The sequence below is a fragment of the Serinus canaria genome, chromosome 4A (assembly GCF_022539315.1).
Source record: "Serinus canaria isolate serCan28SL12 chromosome 4A, serCan2020, whole genome shotgun sequence".
NCBI lineage: Eukaryota > Metazoa > Chordata > Aves > Passeriformes > Fringillidae > Serinus > Serinus canaria.
Window position 1 is genome coordinate 8,569,303 of NC_066318.1, and position 21,797 is coordinate 8,591,099.

At 42.3% G+C, this 21,797-nt stretch overlaps 1 protein-coding gene across 1 annotated transcript; it reads left to right on the forward strand.

Annotated features, from left to right (window-relative positions):
- The first annotated feature begins 1,994 nt into the window (after positions 1-1,994).
- On the forward strand, positions 1,995-20,918 carry LOC108962051 (homeobox protein ARX-like). Its single transcript, XM_050974579.1, has 7 exons — positions 1,995-2,265; positions 10,689-10,754; positions 12,276-12,470; positions 12,738-13,092; positions 13,171-13,408; positions 17,734-18,026; positions 18,911-20,918. Exons 1-7 carry the CDS (start codon positions 1,995-1,997, stop codon positions 19,134-19,136), a joined length of 1,644 nt encoding a protein of 547 aa, XP_050830536.1. The 3' UTR covers positions 19,137-20,918.
- The last annotated feature ends 879 nt before the right edge of the window (positions 20,919-21,797 follow it).

Below are 21,797 nucleotides of genomic sequence, written 5' to 3' on the forward strand. Positions count from 1 at the left end.
TACTGTTGGTTAACTTTGCATAAGCATAGAAAGTCTTTTAGCTACTATGACACGTATGTATGAAAAGATTGCATGGTGTATTTAGGATCATTAAAATGTATTTAGGATCATTAAAAGTGGCCTTACAGGCAAGCCTTATCAACTGCTGTTTAACCAGATAGGGAGATAAATTTTGAAGAAGAGATAACACACTTGCAGTAAACTAGAAAAATTGCAGTAAACTTGGAAACTAATCTTGAAATTGTCTGTTCCTCAGCACAAGCCCAGCCAATTCATTTGTACATTCTCTGCCTCCAGCATTCAAAATGACATTTCACAATATTATCATCACACACAATGCAGGCAAGCAGTTACACAGAGATAGATGAACATAAGGTCAGGAAAACCAGATAAGGAGGGAAATGCCATTAACATATTTAAGCAAAAGAGCCTTAAATGAGGCTGCTTGAATTGCCTCTTTTTAGGTGTCAGTGAGCTGGATGATTGTGGCAATTTTTTACTTTAGATACTCTAAAAAAGGTAATAAAAAAAGAAGAGAGATAATTCAATTTCATTTGTTTCTATGATTTTTTTATGACTTTTTCCACTGCCTCAGCCTCAAGATGGAGCTGGAGGGGAATACTGGGACCAGGATTTGTCAGTCTGTGTTTTTAGAGAGTTATTTCACCACAAAGCAACTGTTAGTGCAGTTAGAACACCAACAGGACGGGACAGAATTATTGACAGAACAACAGGTTACACATGGATCCTGTTTCTTTTTGACTTTTTACTGAGAAGTTGTGGCAAAAACCACCTCACATAATACAAGCATTTAGGAACATCCTGCAGTATTCTACATCAAGTGCCAGAGAACAAAGAGGCATTGATCAACTCTTCTCCCCAGTACAACCTGTCCTTTCCATACTGCCATTCTAAAATGATTGACTGGCCCAGGCTCTGACCGAATTTCCATTCTTTGTCCAAAATTCAGTCTTCTTACTCTTTGTGAACAAGAGACACCTCCCTTCCTGGACAGTGACATCTTGGTACGATCTGCAGTAGACAGGAGCATACAAAGCTTTGTTGATCCCTTTGTTGATGTTCTGCACCCCAGGGTGGCTAACATCTCTTTGCAGTAGAATTTAAATTTCATATTTCCCAACATCTTGTAAAACAACAATAACTTAGATATTCCAGTATTATGCCCGAGCTCTTTCTTGTACTTTCTTTATCCTTGAATGATCCTTTTTTACTGCAACAATTTACTGTACCCACTAAGCAGTTTTAGTGTTGTTTATTTTTCCTAACCTTACTGTGCAGTAATCTATTTTTAGAGATTTCTATACCTTCCTCTACCTGCAAACACTGGAGTCAGTACATTTGCCTCTGGTGTAAGTACAGACCTGAAATGTGAATGATCCAGATAAGCACTTTCTGTTACCTCTGTGAGTTTGAGATTTTGGAGCCTGTGGCTGCACTTTGCAGTTTTTTTCCTATCCTCCAAGCCATAGGGGCCAATTTTTCTTCATTGTACTAAAATTATTCTTCCTTTGTTTATTCCTGACCAGAACTGTTCAAAACTTACACTGTTCTTTTCCCAATTCATGTTTTACCTTTTCCCTATTCTCCTCCCCATCCCAGCTGTGTGTTACTTGGTGCCTGGGGTTAAACCACAACAACCTTTATAAGAGCTATTTATAACCTGGTAAATTTTATGTAAAATTCACCTCTAGATTCTACTAAACCATTTATTTTTACCTTTTCCTCCTTGGAGTTTCCATAGAAAGCAAGTACAGCATAGTTTTCATAAAGACTGAACAACAAGTTTAGATAAGGAAGGACACAGCAGCTCCCTTCTTGCCGTGTCCATTTGCTTTTCATTTTTTTCTTAGTTATTACACTATTTGATGCCCCAAACAAGCTCATTTCAGCTGCTTTCCTGGAACGACGCAGCAAAGTTTTCGGACACGATTGAGGCTCCTGCGATCACAAAAAGCAGGCGGGCAGCAGCAGAGATGGCGTTTTTAAAGCAGCCAGAACATAAACCCACAGGGGGAGCGCCAAGAGCTGCGGAGCCCCGGGGGCTCGATGGGAGCCGGGCTGGGCAGCGGCTACCGCGCGGTTCCGGCGCTCGCAGCGGCCTGCGGCGACACCGCGCGGTGCCCGACACAAGCGATGGTGCCGGGACACCGCCACAGGGACACCGCGGCCACCGGCCCCTCAAAGGCAGTCGGCAGGGCTCGGGCTCTCCTGTCTCTCCATCGCCGGCGAACAGCGCGGGGACAGGTCATGGAAAAGCCACAATGGGATTCAAATAATCACAGAATAGTTTGGGTTGGAAGGGATCTCAGAGATGGGCAGGGACTCCTTCCACAAGTGAAGAAGAGAGAAGGAAGGCAAAAGAAGCTGGAGTGCAGGCTCTGAATGAATGAGCTAGCTCAAATCCTGTACCTGTGTTAAGGAAAAGTGAAGTCCATCCTGAAAATAAAAGAGGAGAACTGCTGGAGTTTAAGTCCTATTGCTGAACTTCAAAGCAAGGGGATTTACGTCCTGTTTTAAGTGAAAAGTTCAATAGACTCAATCCACTCACTTCCATAAACCAACCATGGTTTAAACCATGTCAGTGCTGGATAAAGCTGGCTTCTAATGGATTGTTGTCCACACATCAACTGTCTCCTACCTTTGAACCCACTCTAAACACCCAATCACTGAAGCCCACACCAATGAATCTCAGACAGTAAATCAAAATTAGACCATTTAAACACATCTATTTTTATCAGCCAGAAGTTCACCAAAACTTCCTCAGTGACATTAAGAAGAGAAATCTTCATCATCCTTTAAGGCTCTGCAAAAAATTGCAAAAGCATATCATTCCCTGGACACTGAGGCATGTGCCATCACTCAAACAGGAAACTTAGTTCCTTTTAGGGTCCCTACACTATTTCTGCAAGGTAAGGACCAGCCTTATCCTGGCCTGGCTGCTGTCCTGTGCATATCTACTGAGGCAATATCAGGGAACAAGGAAAACATAACATTTTCAGTGACCTCTCCCTGGAGGAAGAAGCTTTCAGTCTCCTCTACTATATATTCTGGGCAGGGCTGGCTGTCAGGAAGTATTTTTAATCTGAGGTGCTTAAGTTTATGTCACATAAATCTCAGTGGTCTCTGGCAAAGGATGGCAAACAGCTACGAGTCTCTGTCAAGCACCTGGAGTGGAGGAACAAGGCTCAATAGAGGCAGTCAGGGTGCAGATCCACTCCACCCACCTGGGCTACAAGATGAGCATGCAGAGGTTGGTGTCAGCCAGAACAAGTCATGTCTTTCAAGATCTACAAGTGTAGCAGTCATTCCAGCCCTCTCCCACCTCATCCATCCACCTCCTTCACACAAGCACAACTTATTTTCTCCCTGTCCCTGTGAGTCAATAGGACAGGGCAGCTGAGCCACCATCTCAACCCACTGTGGCAATCTGTCAGCATCAGTACAACCAGGTCTGAACTATTACTGGTTTTGTGCTGGTTTCCTTCCCTCCCAGATGTCATTCCAAGTCAGAGGAATGAGTATATTAAATTCCCTCTTAAAACACCCAAGAGCTGGGATCCCAGATTCAACAGAATAAACAGACCTTTCCTGCACCTACTAACTGCTGAAGCATTTCCTGGGCACAACAGACTCCATCAGTGCCAAAGCAAAAAGATCACTTAAGAAAGAGAATCTCAGAACAGTAATGGGTACTACCAGCAGCCCGCTTTACTACACCAGCTTACCGCAGTGTCAAATGACACCTTCTTGAGAGAATTCCTCTAATTCCACCAAGTCTGGGATGAGTTTTAATTCAGAATAAGGAAACAATGCTTGTTAAACCATCACAGCATTGAAATTTAAATAGTTACTCCTACATGCAGATTTTCAGAACCAGAACAGTAAGCAGTATCTTATTTGAGAGAATTTCAAAAGTGGCAGGTAATTTTATTTTGTGCCTGTCCCTCTGTTGTCCCTCATGTCTCAGCACTACTTTTGCATTCATCAGCAAGGCCAGTTAAAAATTGCCTGAACTGCCGTTTGACCAAGTGCTTATCTGCACAACTGCACAACCCATACCATCAGTTAGGAAAAACAATTTTCCCTGGCTACTCGAGACAGCCTAATTACCTAATCTGACAGGTTATTAATGGTCCAAGTCAACAAAAAGTATAATGGATGCTGATAAGCACGGGCTGCCTGAACATTTGGCACGTACAACCCAGCCAGAAATCTTTGCTGAGAAAAGCTGCCATTGGCCACAGGACTGAACTGTCTGATTTCTCAGGCTTTCATTTAACAGGTCTATCAACATGATAAAGAGACAAACTAGCAAGTTTAATCCCTTAATGAGGACTGTGAATCAGCTGAACAGTATAAAAGATATTTATGTAGCAGGTTAATGTAAAAATAAATCTCTTCTTCATTTCTCAATAATTGTAACACCCTCGCCTCTATCCTAGGAAGGAGAGCAGCACATGTCCGTGTTCACCAGGAAATGGGCAGCAAGAATTATAACAGAGCCCTTGTTTAAAGCACTGTCAGCACTCCCATAACTCACCACAAGTGCTGCACTATTTCATGGGTCTGTTTTAAAGATCCAATTACTAGACTCACATGATCCCATCAGAAGCTCAGGTCTTCATTTTAAAGAGGAAAAAAAGGATTTATTACTTGCAGGTACTGGGAGCAGTGGACAAAGGTGTTTCCTGAACAGCTCCAAGACCGAAAGTATTGAAACAGGAGCTCATGACACCAGTTATTTATTTTAACCTCAGGGCTCTGCAGGCCACACTTTTAATCATTTATCCTGGGGATAGCATCAGTGAGGCATTTAAGGATGAAAAGAAAGAAACAGATTTGTCCCTTAGACTTCAAATTGTAGTTAGTACATTCCAAAGCTGATAGTAGCTGGAACAACTGCACCACAATGGCAAACAGCAGCTCACACCTCTAACATCCAAGAGATTGATTTTTCATAGAAACTATTTAAATTCGGTCTGGTTCACTGACTTTTTTTTAATTAAGTAGAACATCTTTTATTGTTTTTTGTTGCTCCAATTCTCTGTGAGAGCTTTCATCCACTTCTGTAGGTAATCCACTTCTTTACTTAAGCATCCATCTTCTACTGCTCATACAATGAAAGGTTTTAAGGGGACAATGAATACTCATGTGTGTTTTGAAATATGTCTCATCATCAAGCAAAACTTCACCCCACTGAAATATTTATTTCTGTAGCTCTGCAAATCCCCAGGTCCATAACAGCTGCACCTTGGAAAAGTATGAGACACTTATGCACTTTAAGGTGCTCTGGATGATGCTCCTAAGTGACTTTTAAAATCAAGATACTTCAGGTGTTCCCCATTTACAACAGTTTATAGTCCCTGAAAATAATTCCAAGTGGCTCACTCAAGGCTTGTATTGCTTAGAGACAGCTAAGACTTTAGGGCTTCTAATCCAGATGAGGTAAATATTGATTTCTTTGCATGGTTTTTCCTCTACCCAGCAATAAAACTACAAATATCTACATAAGCATTCTGAGGCAAACTCAAATTCTTTATATTGCAGCAAAGAGAAATGCAAAGCAATTTTGCTCAGAACTGCCAAGTGAGCCACATCAAAAACAGAATCTTTCATTAATGTTAAAATTTTCACCACTATTGCGGTTTAACACCAGACAGCAACTAAGCACCACACAGCCACCCAGTGGAATGTGTAAAAGAGAAAGTAAATGTGAGAACTCCCTGTTGAGAAAAAGACAGTTTCGTAGGAAAGCAAAAGCTGTACACACAAGCAAATCAAAACAAGGATCTCATTTCCCACTTTGCCAAGGCATGCAGGTTCTCAGCATCCCCAGGACAGCAGGGCTGCATTACATATACAGTGACTGGGGAAGACAAACACCATCACTCCAAATGCCCCCTTCCTCCTTCTGCCCCAGATTTCTGTGCTGAAGATGAGGCCCCATGGTCTGGGACATCCCTCGGGTCAGTTGGGGTCAGCTGTCCTGGCTGTGTCCCCTCCCAGCTCCTTGTGCACCCCCAGCCTCTGGCTGCTGGGGTGGGCTGAGGAGCAGGGAGGGCTCAGGGCAAGCCCTGCTCAGCAGTAACAAAAACATCTCTAAGCTATCAGCACTGCATCCAGCACAAACCCAAACCATGGGCCCAAAACAACTACTGTAGAGAAAAATACTCCATCCCACCTTCTCAAAATCCCACTATATCTAACCAACAGCAATGGCTCATACTGTCCACAAGACTATTAATTATATTGGATGATATTGGAGGCTGCCTTCACTTAATGGATACAATTATGGCAAACAGGGAAGGGAAGTCACGATATAACCTGCAGAATATTTTGAACATGTTTAGGCAGTAATACCATCATTCCTTAAAACTATTATTGGGCCAAAACCACAGTCATTCTGTGGTGTTAGTTCTGTATAATTGAGCTAGACCTGTTTATCTTTTCCTGTAATTGTGTAACACCAGTTACATCTTTAACAACTACATAACTACTCACCTCTCTGATATTTCTCACTTGCCTCTCAGTAACTTGAAGATTAGACTTTGCACCAGTTGACAACTGCAGGGTACCAGGGGTCCTGGAGCTCTTGGCACTCCCACATGTGTGTGTTCAGTAACACTGCAGTCCATGGCAAAGACATGAAGCTAAACATAAACATAAATAGTGAAGTCCCCTTCAAACCAGGCTCCTCAAGCTGCAGGTGACTTGGCATAATGCTTCACTACAAAGTTTAAAAAAATTCTTCCCTGAGGGCATAATTTTTTCCAGAAAATCACATTATCACAAGTGGCATTATGGAGTCCAAAAAAACACAGCATCATTACAGAGTTAGACCAACCTGCAGTAATCTGGGGTGTAGTAATCTCTGTTGCTATTCCTCTTCTCATCTCTAGAGTGCACATAATTTCCACCTATGGGATCAGTATCTTTGCACATCTAATGTCAATGTTGTGTAAAATCTAGGGCCAGGCAGGCTAATGGATCACAAAATGAATGAATTTTCTGCTATTGGATCACAAACCTGAAGAAGAAGTAAGGGAAAGGGGAAAATACACCAAATACACCAAAGAAGTAAAAGAAAGGGGAAGATACACCAAATGGCATAAAGATTTGCAGGAAGTGACATAAAAATTTAACAAGTATGAGGTAAATATTCCTAAGCTGTTCTTTCATGTGTATATGTAAAAATCAATCAGCAGAGCATATACCTAACTGTATTTCACATTCTGCATTCCCTGACTATTGGAAAGCTATGATAAAATCCAGCATTTAGCCTTGCTTAAGAGAGCTATTTGCTTCAGGTCTGTCTTTTGACTTAAGAAAACCTTTTACTTTCACACCACTTCGGGTAACATCAGAAATCTGACTTTATTCTGTCAAAAGATGCTAAGTAAAACGAACACATTCAACTTGCTCACTGTCACGGGCAGTTTTTCCCCAAACTTTCTTCACATTTCTACTTGTGCCACAAGAGGGAGCGCAGAGTTCACCTTCCTTAAGCTCTGCCAAAGAGGTAAACCATTCGATGTAGTCATAAAGTGTGACCCAAGTCAGGCTAGGAGTTGAGAGTGGTTTTGTACAACGCGTTTTACAATTGTAAGTGGGTAAACATCAGCTGTGTTTATTCTAAACATTATTCTAAACAGACCCAGCTTTCCCAGAGATAATTTAGTAGCAAAGAGTGTGTGACCATTCCAATTTCACATACAAATAAATGATGCATGTAGAAGTGGTGATTTGTTGTCAAGGGCCAGCAAAGGAAGAAGGAATGTGGTCCTCCAAGTCTAGTCCAACATTCATAGTCAGCCCCTAAAAAAAGTAATTTGAAAAAAAAGTAATTTTCACTCCAGGAATATGCAAACATGATAGAGGACTGACACCCCTCAGAAATAGTAAAATACAAACCCTTAAACAGAGATAAAAAATGGGGTTTTAGTCTATTATCTAGCATTTTCTAAGAAAAGACAAATTAATATTGCATCATTTTTACTTATTCTTGGTCTTCTGGGACCCTAGGTGCTACCATTTTTTTGCTCCTTAAATGCATAGTCTAGAGACTTTGAGGTGTTAAAACATACTTTTTCTTTTACCCTTTAGAAGAGATGAGAGCCTCATTTAATTGTAACCCCAAAGGGGTGGCTTTAGCAGATCCAGTAAATATTAATTTATCAGAAAGGCACTGCTAGAGGTACCTGTGCACCAAGGAGCTTTTCACTTTTTACCTGAAGGGTTTAAGAAATAGTGCACTAGAGCAGTTGCTGGGAGAACACCCAGTGCAGTATGTTTAGGTCACTCCAAGTATCTTGCAACACTTTCATGTCACTTCAACAGGAACATCTTACATGCCAGCCTTTCAAGATCTATCTATATCTATCTATCTATCTATCTATCTATCTATCTATCTATCTATCTATCTATCTATCTATCTATCTATCTATCTATCTCCTTCAAGAACCAACTATATAAAGGGAAAAGTGAGGCTCTCCATTTATTTGTTTGCATAAAATCAAAGGTCTGAAGAGGGGAAAGGAAGAGATCTGAAAGTGAGACTGCCAAGTGGCTTGGATGGGGACACAAGAGAGGGACATCTGCTCCAGGTGGGCTGGTCAGAATGAGCACAGTGACAGCAGTGTCTGCCATCTCAACACAATGCCTTCTCCATAGTCAGCAACATTCCAATTCTTATCTTATTCTTCTTTCAACTAATATTTTATTGTGCTTTTGAATATGCAGCACAGAAAGGGAAGCTGAATTGCCATGTACTTCACACACATTCTTTTCCAAGCAGTCACGTATGCCTAATCAGCAAAAAGCACTTACATTATTTTCACAAGTTATTAACTGAAATGGGAAACCAGCTTACTGTGATTCCATTACAAAAGAGTTACTGCACTCTGGTGCTGCTGGTATAATAAGTATCAATTGGTTTAAGAGAAACCAACTAAGGCTGTACCACAACATTCAGTCTTGCATTTCCCCAGTATTTACAGGACTGCCACACACAACCTAGATCTAATCCCATAAAATGAAAGAGAGGTGCTGATCTTCAAGTTCATGCAGATCTTCATGCCCCTGTGTAAAACAGAAACAGAATGAGAAACCAGTTGTGTTAATAAGAATATGAACAATCCAAAGAGGTATACTGGCATTAAAGGTTTTCAGCACTTTTCATCTGCTTCCTAGGACATCAACCACAGTCAATGCAGAGCTCTCATCAGAATCACTTCTGCTTTATCCAAGTCTTGCACTTAATTCTCAAGTTAGTAGCTATTTTCCTTCTTCAAGCCAATAAAGATCCATGCTGAGCTATCAAACCAACTCCTTGTACACACTCAAGAAATTTTTCCTGTTAACCTCATCATGCATTTAATCTCAGAACTTTTTTTTAATGTAGATACGGACAGGATTGTTTTCTAAGCCTAAATATTAAACTTCATTAACATATATTTATATATGTAAGGCAGTATAAAGAATGCTGAAATACATTACCAACATGCCAAGAGACATTTCAAGTACAGCAAACACCAGTGCCCCTCATGCAGTTGGAGCTCTGATGTCATCCACAAACAGATGCTTCCCTTCATCTTTCCAACACTCCATGGACAAGGTGAGCTATATGAGTCATCTGTCACATTTTACTTTGTATGGGAGCCACAGAAAACCAAGAAAGCAGTAGCAACAAAGTTGGTTAAACACAAAGTAATTAAAATGTTATTAAATCACACTCTTTTGGGGTATTCTTCAATGCCATTATGCAGCAATTATGACATAGGTTGCTCAGCTCATGACAAGATACATTACAAATCCAAAATAAAAACTCAAACATCAGTCAGCAGTGTAAATGCAATCTGCCTGAGGACATCTGAAAAATACAAATGTACTGTGGGTTGGCTTTGTCTAAACACAAGTTGCCTACCAAGCTGCTGTCTTCCCTCTTTGATAAAAAGGGGAGAAAATAGGGTGAAAATAATAATGAGCTAAAATAAATACAGTTTAATAATGCAAAAGCAGGGGTCAGGCACAGAAGCAAAGGAAGACGAAAGATTTATTCTCTATTTCCCATTAGCAGACCATGTCCAGCTACTTTTGGTGAAGTAGGGTTTCAGCCCATGCAGCAGCTGTTCTAGAAGACAAATTTCATAACAATAAACGCCCTACATCCTTTTCCCTTAGCCTTTATGGCTGAGCAGACATCATATGCTCTGGTCATACCCCTTTGGTCAGGTAGGGTCAGCTGTCCTGGCTCTTCTCCAGTATGGGTCTCTTCCACCACAGGCTGCAGTCCTTCAGGAACAGACTGTTCCTAACTAGGTGCCCAATAGGGTCACAAGTTCTGCCAGCAAACCAGCTCCTGCATTGCCCCCACAAGGTCATAAACTCCTTTGGGTACATCCACCTGCTCCAGCTTGGGGTCCTCCCTGGACTGCAGGTGGATCTCTGCTCCACCATGGATCCCCACAGACTCCAGGGACACAGCTGCCTCACCAGAGCTTTGCACCACAGGCTGCAGGGCAATCTCTGCTCTGGCACCTGGAGAACCTCCTGCAATTCTTCTTCACTGACCTGGGTGTCTGCAGAGCTGTTCTTCTCATTTTCTCACTCCTCCCTCTGGTTGCAGTTGCTGTTGTGCAGGTTTTTTCCTCTTAATTCTGTTGTCCCAGAGGTGCTACCAGCATTGCTGATGAACTCAGCTTTGGCCGCCAGTGGGCCCATCCTGGAGCCAGCTGGTATTGCTTGTTGAATGTGTAGAAAGCTTCTCACAGAAGCCACCCCTGAAGCTCCTCACAGAAGCTTTATCTGCTGTTGTTCATGGATTTGGTTTGTATGGAAGACAGAAATAACAAAAATGAGTCACTTCTGGCTCTTGGGAGATCCCATTGGAATTCCTGGGCATGGTCTCCAAGATGCAGGGGCTTCTCTTTGACCATAGACACATGTGCAACTGTAACACATCTGTAACTATAAAACAAACATATCACTGGCTATTTCACATCCAGGCTTTCCTTATGAAGTTCTCACAGTTTCTTTAGTCAGAGGAAATTAGATCACTCAAATCTTGTTTCCTGGAGTTGACAGCATTTGGTCCATAAGATGCATAGAATCATTATTTTCCCCAACAAAAATGAGTCCCTAGGCCTTTGAACACAATTAAGGTTGAATGTGGCAGTCTGGGCTTTAGAACTTAAGATCAGGATATGAATAAGGCAATAAACTAAGAAATGTCAAAAAACCACCATGTTAAAAAAAAACCCACTTTTTGTAAATGTTACCAGAGTCATCTTTCATACAAGCACCTTACTTTTTCAAGAGGTAGCATCACAAAGTGCTGTCCCAAACCTTCTCATAGAGCATGCCACAGGAATAGGTTCATAAAGGTATTGCTCCAGGCCAAACCAAATGGTAGTGAAAGGAACAAAGTCAAGGTCTGAGTCAAAGAAGAGCCCTGCAGCAGAACAGAGAGACAGCAAGGAGTTCTGTCAGTACAAAGACAGAAGCATTAAAGCAGTCACACAGCCCCAGTGAGGTGAGAGGAGAGAAGGAAAAACTGGAAAAAATTTGCCTGTGGGCTGCAATACCAGGAGTAACCAAAAGATTTTTGACAGGTCACAGAGTCAGGAAGCATTTCTGCACTGACAGCATCTACATCTTCAGCTAGAATGTAAACTAATTGAGACTTGATATGAAGACAGAGAACAAAGAATTCCACCACTCTTGTTTCAAAACTTAGATATAAACACACAGATTTTTAAATCTTTGCCTCATTTCTAATCTAATTTTTTCTGGCTTCAGCTTTCAGCCACTGGTTTTGGGGTTTGGGGGTTCTTAGCAGTTTTGTGCTGTGCTCTCTGTAAGACTCTCTAGAAAGTAATATTTCATTCTCATCCCCCAAAATCAAGATCTCAGGCTCAAGTCATTTTGTCATCTCATTTATGGCAGTCTCTATCAGTACACTACTGTAAGATCACCAAACTGCTGGAAGTCTCCCTGTGCAGGAAAACATTTCCAGGCCTCCTGTTGAGGAACCATTGCTGTAACAGCACCGATAGCATAATTACAGGAGGAGTGGAATTAGAGATCTCCAGCAAAAAGGACTCAGTCTTGCACGGGTTTGTGCACTTTCCCTTCACCTGCTGGCACACGGTACTTTGCAAGGTCAGCCTTAAAAAGCTGAATTCAACAAGTGTAAGGTCATGAGGAGCAATAAAGGTAAACACTAGCGACCCTTTTCCCTCGCTCCTGGGTCTCAGCCGGGGTCCCTCAGCCCTCACTGCGGACCCATCCTCACCTCTCGAGGAGCCGGGCACGGCTCTCCCGCACCGCGGCGGGCACCGGCACAACTTCACGGCAGCCGCTCCGCGCCCCCGAACGAGGCTTCAAAAAGTTACCGCCGGCCTGCGGGAGCGGAGGGAGCGGGCGGTACGGCCCCAGGGCGGTGAACGGCCGTAGGCGAACGGGCGGTGAAACGTCTCTGTGCCCGCCCGGGGGAGGTGGCCCGGCTCCTGGGCGGCGAGCGGGGCACGGCGCGTCCCACCCCCGGCCTTGACGCCACGCGCTAATGAAATGCTAATGCCGGGGCGCGGAGCCGGGCGCTGCCCGCGCCCATAAAACGCGGCGCGGCGCGGAGCGGGGGCCCTGCCCGCAGCCATGCAGAGCGCGGCCCCCGCCGCCCCGCCGGCCCTGCACCTCCTCACCTCCTACTTCATCGACAGCATCCTGGGCCGGGGCCCCGCCGCGGGCCGGCACGGTGAGGGGAGGCAGGGAGGGCGGCACGGTGAGAGGCAGCCCGGCGAGGGGGAGCGGGGTAGTTCCACGCCCGCCCGCCTCAGTAACTCCGCGGTTATCTCCCTCAGGCGCGGAACGCGCGGAGACGCCGCGGCCCGGCCGAGCGCGTAGCCCTGCGGAGGAGCCGCAGGCGGAGGAGCGTGAGGAGCGCCCGCCTGGCTCCGAGGCACCGGGTCCGGTGAAGAGGAAGCAGCGGCGGTACCGCACCACGTTCAGCACGTTCCAGCTGGAGGAGCTGGAGCGCGCCTTCTGCAAGTCCCACTACCCCGACGTGTTCACCAGGTAGCGGCGGGAGGGGCGGGCGCGGCCGTGCCGGGGCGGCGGGCAAGCTCCGGCTCTAACTGAGTGCTCTTCCCGCAGAGAGGAGCTGGCCCTGCGCCTCGACCTGACGGAAGCCCGGGTGCAGGTGAGTGCCGGAGGGGACGTGGGGCAAGAGAGGGTTGAACACAGAGCGTTTTCCCTCTTTTTCCGCCGGGCGAGAACGGAACAGCGGCGGCGCCGGGCCCGCGTCCTGTCCGCGGCGGGTGGTGCTGAAGGGACGGAGGAAGGGGCGCGTTACCTCCCTGGCGGGGAAGCGGCGGCTCAGGGACATTCCCCGGTTGCGCTTCACTCTCGCTTGTGCTGCCGCCCTCATGGATGAAAAGGCAGGAATAAAAAAGCATAAATTAGGTTGTTTACAGAAAATGAGGGTCCTGTGGGGCATTCAAAGTTATTTACTGAGGCTGCAGAGTTAACATCCTTCTCTCAGTCTAACTTAGCTTAATAAAACTAAAAACGCTTCTAAATGACTGGTAAAAACAAATGAAAGATGAATCTGACATTAAAATATGACAGTCAGGTCCTGTGCAGGAGAATTTTATGCCCAGCTGGGCTGTAGTTGCAGCAATGCCTGTAGAACTTCAGCATGCTTAGACAGACACTAATCCCTTGTAGGCTGCAGTTTGCTTAAACTACAAACGACTCTTAGTAACTTTTCCTGACTCTATGCACTCCTGCTTAACAATATCCCTTAAAAACCCTTTTCTTTAGATTCATCTTTTGATAACCTAGAAATCCCCTTTTTATATAGAAATTATAGCAAAAAAAAGAATTGTTTTATAAGGTGCCAAGGCTTTCAAGTATTTAGAAGCTGCAAATGACAATTAAATTAAATTTAGCTTGTGCTGTAGATCAGATATTGACTGTTCCAGCACAACTCTGGGTATGTGCCTACTTGTGAAAGACTGAGAACTGGTGCAGCTGCTCAGTGTGACAGTCCTGCTTACTACTGCATAGCTTTGATACTGTAAATGCCAGATCCTTGTTTGTATACTTTGTCATTACTCCAGTCACTGGATCTGTGATGGTTCACACCACAGTTACAGTTTGTAAAACTGTAACTTTTTTAGCTTTTTAATATGCACCATCTTCAAAAAAGGCATTAGAAGTATGAATGATACTTTGTAATTGACTCAAAGAATACTTAGATGAGCTTTTCAGTTCTCTTTTGTGGACTTGGGGGAAATTATGTACCCTCCACTCTTCCTAACACCAACAATGACTAAAACCTCCAGTCTCTGACAATTGAACATACCATCTAACAATGAAAAAGACATGGGTGAAAAGTTGTTACTTTAAATGTTACTGTCAAATTCCCTTTGTGGGGTACATACTCTGTAGACCCTGTGAAGAAATGGTGTGATGGTACATGGCAAAGAGGAACTCATCTCCTATTGACTCATCTAGGAAAAAAAAAAAAAAAACAAAAATGAAATGTTTGTGTTTGATGGAGCCAAAAAGGAATTAACAAGAAAATTAACAAGAAAATTAACGAGAATTGATGCATCCCCAGGGGATGGAAGGAGCAGCAAAGAGCTGTTCCTGGTACATCTTTGCCTCCTTAATCTGTTAGGCCTTAATCCAAGTCTCCTGAGCATGTAGCATGGAGTCAGCACAGTTGTTTAGTGTGAGCTTGCACTGCACAGGGCCAAGGCCCAGCTCCTGTCCTGTGGGAAACTGGGCTCAGCCTGGAGGGAAGGAGATGTGAAGGAATAACAATGAGGTACTGTCCTTAAACTACCATAATTACCAAATACTTGTCCATGCTCATAGTTGCTCTGTAAGGCATCCTGTGTGAAATGAAAACTTGCAACCCTCTCCCATGTTACCTGGCTGAATCAGCTGACATGGAAAGGGGCATCACTTTACTTAGTCAAGTGTAAACTCAAGAAATTATTCTTACTCAGTGCAGACTATTTCTTCACCTCAGTGTGTTTTACAAATGGAGGTTTGCCTTTCTGGGGAGAAACCAGCTGAAATGGGTACCAGCCACTGCACTGTTCCTCCTTTTTAGTCTTACATGACAATGAACAAATAAGAAAAAAAATTGCATGGATATATGCACATTCCATCAACACTTCAAAGAGATCTCCCTCATCCAACAACCCTCTTATTTGCTTCTATAGAATAAGGGATAAATCCTTCCCAATAAGATTCCTTACCTTGGGAAAGACATAGTCAGAGAGTCTGCAAAACCTTTTCATAACCTGGAGCCACGTTGGGATTGCTCTTCAATAGCATTTGCACCTACTGTTGCCATTCATGTTTCTCATTATTCATATTGTTAGAAAGAAAATAAGAAAAAGTTAAGAAAGAAAAGAAAATAAGAAAAAAGTTAAAGAAATCTTTTATCTTGTTTAACGTGAAGGGTAAAACGTTTCATGGGTATTTCATTGCCATAAACTGCATCAGTTTTAAAACATTGGCTTACAGATATAACTGATCAAGAAATCCTTGTCATATTCTTTCATTACAATCCTCTTGTTCACTTACAGCAGAAACATGATACAGTTATGCACATCTATGTATCTTTCTAGCATCATTAGGTATTACATCAATTAAATAGGATACATTTTTACAGAAAATTACAGCAAGAAAGCAACCAAATTTTACATGCTCACATTTTCCTTTATAAAAGACCTGAATCTCTTGTCAGATATGCATGATGCTACTATTGCAAATATAATCTGGGTAATATTTAGCATGCAATTCAAAACTTGATGGTTTAAAACTTGTTTTTGAGTATTAAGTAATACTTTTTTCTAGAGTATTTTGCCATTGATATTACAGTCATAAAAAACTTAAGACTGGTATAGCAGTTTCTGTTATGGTTAGTTTGTCACTTCAGAAGTGTCTGAAAATAGAATAAAGGCAAGTTAAGGCTTTTATTGGAAGCAAAGGAAAACTACTTAACAAATGGTTCAAGCTGACTAATCTGAATGTTAGTGACTATAATGTGTGCAGTAAATTTTGAAAGCTGTTGGTCATGTCAGTCTAAGGTATGAGGCATTGGTCTACTCCTGTTACCCCTTGAACTGATGGGTTTGTATAAATAAGGAATGGAAAGCCAGCTTTTTTCTAAAGGTAATTATTAGTTGTCTATGCTGGTATTTCCTTCCAGTTTGAGAAATACAAAATCTGAGAGACAATTACATTTTGGAGTTAAGCCCAAAATTACCTGTAACATTAAAAAAAATTATTTTGTAGTCAAAGTGCATGTCTCAGTGATCAAATGGATTTGCTTTAGGATAGAGAAAGCAGAAAAGCAGACATTTAATTTTGTCTTAGGCTTCTTTATGAAGAACAGATTGAAAAACAGTGCTAAGATTTAGTAAGGACATGAACACTCTTGCAGCATTTATCCTTTTTAGGAAAGGCTGTTATCTGCATGTCTCAGTGTGAGAGAGGTATTGCCTTTTCAACTGGATATTTCTCATAGAAAACACTAATACCTTAGAGTTGGTGGTCTTCTCCTGTGAGATCTTAGGTAAGCTCCACTTACAAATATTTGGGATTACTGATTAACAGGGAATTAAATTAATCTGATCCCAGTAATTTAGTTTTCCTTACCAGACCCCTGTCTTGGACTAATACTGATGGAGTATCTAGTCCTCACTGCCATGCAGGCATAGCTGCCTGGCATTTCACAGGTTCAGATATCCCTTTGTCAGACATCTGACTACTGAAAGCTGATGGTTGCTGGAGGAAAAACCAAAGAATGAGTCTTGCCAACTCAAGAATTTCAAGTACCAACTTCAAAATGTTGATGTTGTGATTTTCTGACGAGCGCACCTCCCTCTGCCGACTGCCTGTGAGCGAGACAGTTCTGTGTTACAGACTCAACCTAAGGGGTGTAAATCCCTCTGCCAGGAGAACAGCAGCTTTCCAGTGTAAATATACTGCCTGCAATGGAAGGACTAGCACAGTACTTCAGCTGGATCCTGAGAACCCAGAGCAAGTGCTTTGAAAGAGTCAGTTGTGCCTCTGTCAATTGACAGAAAGAAACAACATCAGGCTTGGGACAGCAAGGCCGGGGTGTGCCGCAGCCTTGTTTGGGGATCAGTGCCCTGGTGTGTGCAGGGCTTTTCTCCCAACACACTTCATGACATTCAAGCACCTGAAGGTAAGTTACTGCTGGAAATGGTCTTAGGGCATGGCTGAGGTAAAGCAAGCTGGGTCCCTCAAAACCTGGTTTTTAAATACTGTAGATGCTATTTAAAACTTCTGGAAAACAATTTTTGCACTGTATTGTAATTGCCGCCTCTTGAGTGGCTTTGTTGAAATGTAACTTTCAATAAATAGGTTTTGAAAGGAAGAATGATAATTTTTTAATAATTGCTTTTGCATTTCAGGTGATACATTAATATATGACAATGGCTTTAAAACCTTTGTGACTCTTCAGTCAAAGAGTAGTCAAATTTACAGTACTGAAAAGTGATTTATTTTGTAATAAACCCACTAAGGCCTTTATGAAAAGATCTTTTATATTAAAGAAGTGAGGTTTGGTTTAACAGTAATTATTTTGCCATCCATATCAATACGTGCTGTAGTATCTGGTAAGACAAACTGCAGAGTAAGTTCAGCTAATGCCTTTATAATTTCTTGTTGAAGGTCTGGTTCCAAAACAGAAGGGCAAAGTGGAGGAAACGTGAAAAAAATGAAATTCTGGGGACTGTTCCGGGAATCTCCTTAACGCACCCACTTGGTCTATTTTTGGATGTTCCACTGAGTCATTCTCCCCTCCTAGATCACACATGGAGGTCAATGCCTCTTTCCACATTGGCTGTGCCGTCCATGTCCCCAGCTTTTAGTCCTTCAACCTTAGGGCCATTTGGCCTCAGCAGTCTTACCTGGACTTCTCTCTTCAGAAATCCTATATTAAATCCACATTTTGGAAGGTATAGAATAATTTTCTTTTTTTCTAAATCTCAAAATTGTTTAAAATGCTGCTTTTCTATTATTTTGCTACTCAGATGTTCTCAATAAACTTACTAAAATGGGTTAGTTCCTGTGTAGGATCACTTGATTAGGAACAGCTAGACTTGGGTTTAAGTAATACTAATAAAATCTTAATATGTAATTGCTTATGGAAGACAAATTGTGCATACTTACTGCAATTTTGGTCTCACTGAACTCTAGTCTTCATACAGACTGCTGTGACCTGCGTGGCTGCAGCTCCATCCTTCTATCTCACTCTCAAGTATAAATGCATTATATATAAAATACATAAATATATATTATATGTAGGTATATACAAATATATAAGAAAATAGAAGATAGCACTCTTGCTGAAATTAGAGCTTGTATCTTAGTACTACATTAACAGGCAAACAAATGCTTTTCACATGAAATCAATTGATCTGAACAAATTGCCTGCATAAACAGCTATATAAACTGGCCTTTTTATGAGGTGGTTTATTGCTTTCACAGAACAGGCTGATCTACAGCATCCAAGGTTTGTTTAGAAAGGATTTAGCATGAGGGGTTCAGCAAATGGTTGCTAGTTTTGGTATCTGCATGCCATGCCTGATCATCTCTTGCTCATTTTATTTAAAAGTGTTTTGGTTTTTTATTTAGGGTGGGATTTTCTGCTGCTTTTTTTTTTTTTTTTAAAGGGCAAGACACTATACTGCAAAATAAAGCTAAAAAAACATACATTTGGAAAAAATTGGATATTTTGGAACTTTTTTCCCTAATACTTTGTTGGGGGGAAGCTGCAACTCAGTATTTGTTCTCCAAAACAATTCTTCATTTGGGTAATATTGACTTCTTTCAAATACAGGTTTCTCAATGCTTTAAATCCTCTCGTGACAACAGCTTCAGTACTAATGAAAGCTCCTGGACCCCCGTCAGACCCTGTTCTCACTGCCTTCACTGATCCAGCAGCAGTTGAAAGGAAAACGTCAAGCATTGCAGCACTAAGACTCAAAGCGAAAGAACATTCAGCACAAATCCCTCAATTAAACCTCATCTCCAGTCTTACAAACACTAACAAAGAACTTTGTTAGGAGCTCTCCCACAGACTACAGCCACGGAGGGGAAAGTGAATGCCTTCTCCAATAAGTAGCTCTCATTAGAGAGACACATTTAAAAAAAGAAAACACACACACACACACAGAGCTGTATTTCCTGCAGCTTCAGTAACAGACTGAAAGGAAATAAACCTGCTAAATATTGTTTTCCTTCATTACAACATGAAATCAGGCAGTAAATTGGCTTGTATCATTTCTTGCACTGCAGAAACAGAAGCAGGAACTATCTCATCTGTGTAAATCAGGCTAACATGAATCTGAAGCTTTGAAATCACCGAACTCACCAGAAGCTAGTCCAAAGGCTCAAAATTCTTTGTAGAAATAACCACTTTTCTAAGCAATTCTTAACTTCTCAGGAGGAACTCTTACATGTAGTACTTGAGAATCAGCACACAGTTATTAACTTGGAGACCATGCTTCATGTTGAAGTGCAAATGCCAGTGAAATATTGCATTCTAGACAGACTTAGCAGGAACGAGATGGGGACTATTTTCAGTATGGGCTTTTGATTCAGAACTAGGTTAGTGTAAAGAGTACCTTGTTTCAAATTTTAAAAAAGTTTGCTTTATGTTCAGGGTGTCAATGTCTTAACTAAGAAAGTTTAACCTCTGTACATGAACTGTATCCTGTGAAAGTAGGTTAGCAGCGTGCAGTAAATTGTCTGTTAGTCTCTGTGTATGTATATACATGTCAATAAGTAGCTTATAGCTGTAAATATGAGGTTGCTGAATATTTTAGGAAGATTTCTGGCACACATTACCAGATCAGTAAGTTAACAGATTACTTGCATATTTTGAGATATTTCATGCCTTGAGTAGTTTCAAAATGGAAATGAGTACTCAATGTGAAATGTTAAATTCTTCCTTGGACCAATGTTGAAATGAGTGAAAACAGAGGCCTTACTGAGCAGGAGTCTGCAGTCCATCACAATCCTGGACTCCATTACAGGTCATTTTAAAGTCTTTGCTGAACTTCCCCATCCAGAACATGGGACTGAGAACAACTTTCCACAGGTCTGATGCTTTAGTGTAAAGTGAGGATATGCAGTATCCTCCTGGTGCTGTAGTGAAAAGTGAGGACAGGTCATCTCATCGTATTCTCCTTTTGCAGCTCACTTGCCTACCTCACAGGGCTGTTGTGAGGACTCATTAAACAAACACGACACTGTGCAAATGGCAGAGTTATACAAGTGCTAATTTTTGTTTCACAGCAACTTAAGAAAAGCCAATGGTTGGCTGCACATGGAGATCACCTTTCCCACACCTGCAGCAGAGGTCCGAGCAAAATCTGTTCCTGTGGTTGATGAGACAGCATGGAACTCCTCCAGTGATGCTGCCTGTTTTCTCAAAACTGTCCTCAAACACATTTACACAGAAAAGATTTTGTGCATTTCAGACCTTTCTCAAGGCAGCTCTAGGCCTACTCTTAAGAGTACACAGTTGAGTTCTCAGCTAGAGTTTGAGGTGCAGAGCTCCAGCAACATCACTGCTGCTTCTGGAGACTGCACTGAGCTTGTACTTAGCTCCAGGACAGAGAAGGAAGTTTGCTGGGCTAAAGACAAATACTCATCACTTTCCACAAGAGTGGAATTATTTCTGTTGAGTTCACAGACCTCACTGGTAGCACAAGCAGGAGAAGGTGGTGGTATTTCAGCTGTTGGAAAAGCCAGCTCCCTACTGGAGTTACAGCAGGGCTGCAGTGTGTGTCAAGCAGCAGGAGACTGTGGAAGTAAAGCAAGCAGGACCTCTCACACAAAGTTTGAGTGTGTTTCTTCCACAACAGCTATTTGCTTCCACCAGTCCACTCTCATGGCCCAGGCTGCCAACTGGCAGCACAACACGGTATCCACTCAAGTGTTGAGTTTGTTCCAAATAAACCTTTTAAGTAGGTTAATGGCTTGAAAACTGTCATTACACAACTCCTGTTCTGTACAAGCTTCTGTGGTATCGTTCCTTGCCACAAGTGTCTCTCTCTTGCAATGCAGAGAGGTTCTGTGGGAAAGGAGACTCACTGTTTCATTTAAAGTATCAGAAACTGTCCTGCATTTGCCATAAGTCATCAGGAAAAGAACTCTGCAATAATAATAAAACCTGGGTATTTTTGCCAAATTATATTCATAGACAAGTTCACCAGAAGCAGCATGTGAAAAATAAGAGCTGAAGGCTGATGTAATACATTGCATGAAATAGTAGGTTCTGTTTTATCAACAAAATCTTCATCACTGACCAGAGGGCCTATCTCACTCAGGTTTGGGGGAATCAAATTCACAAGCTAAATTTTAGCAGTTACATCAGAGATAACATTTATCTATCAACAAAGCTTTTCCAATAGTTATGGTCAGAAATAATTTCAGGGACAGCAATTAAACACACAGAGGCAAGCAACTTCACTCAAGTGCATGACAGCTCCTGCCAGAGCTGGGAGCTGCTACCTCCACCCAGCACACCAAGCTACTTCAGCACCAGAGTGGGAACTGCAGGGCTGGACAGCAGGGTTGGCTCCCAAGCCTTGCCAGCTTGGGTGCTGCCCTGTCTTCATTCTCCTTACAAGAAGGCACACTTCTCCAAGACATCCTCCTCTCCTGCTGAGACCACAGCCAAGCACCTGCTGGGCACCACTCTCCTGCCAGCTGTGAAC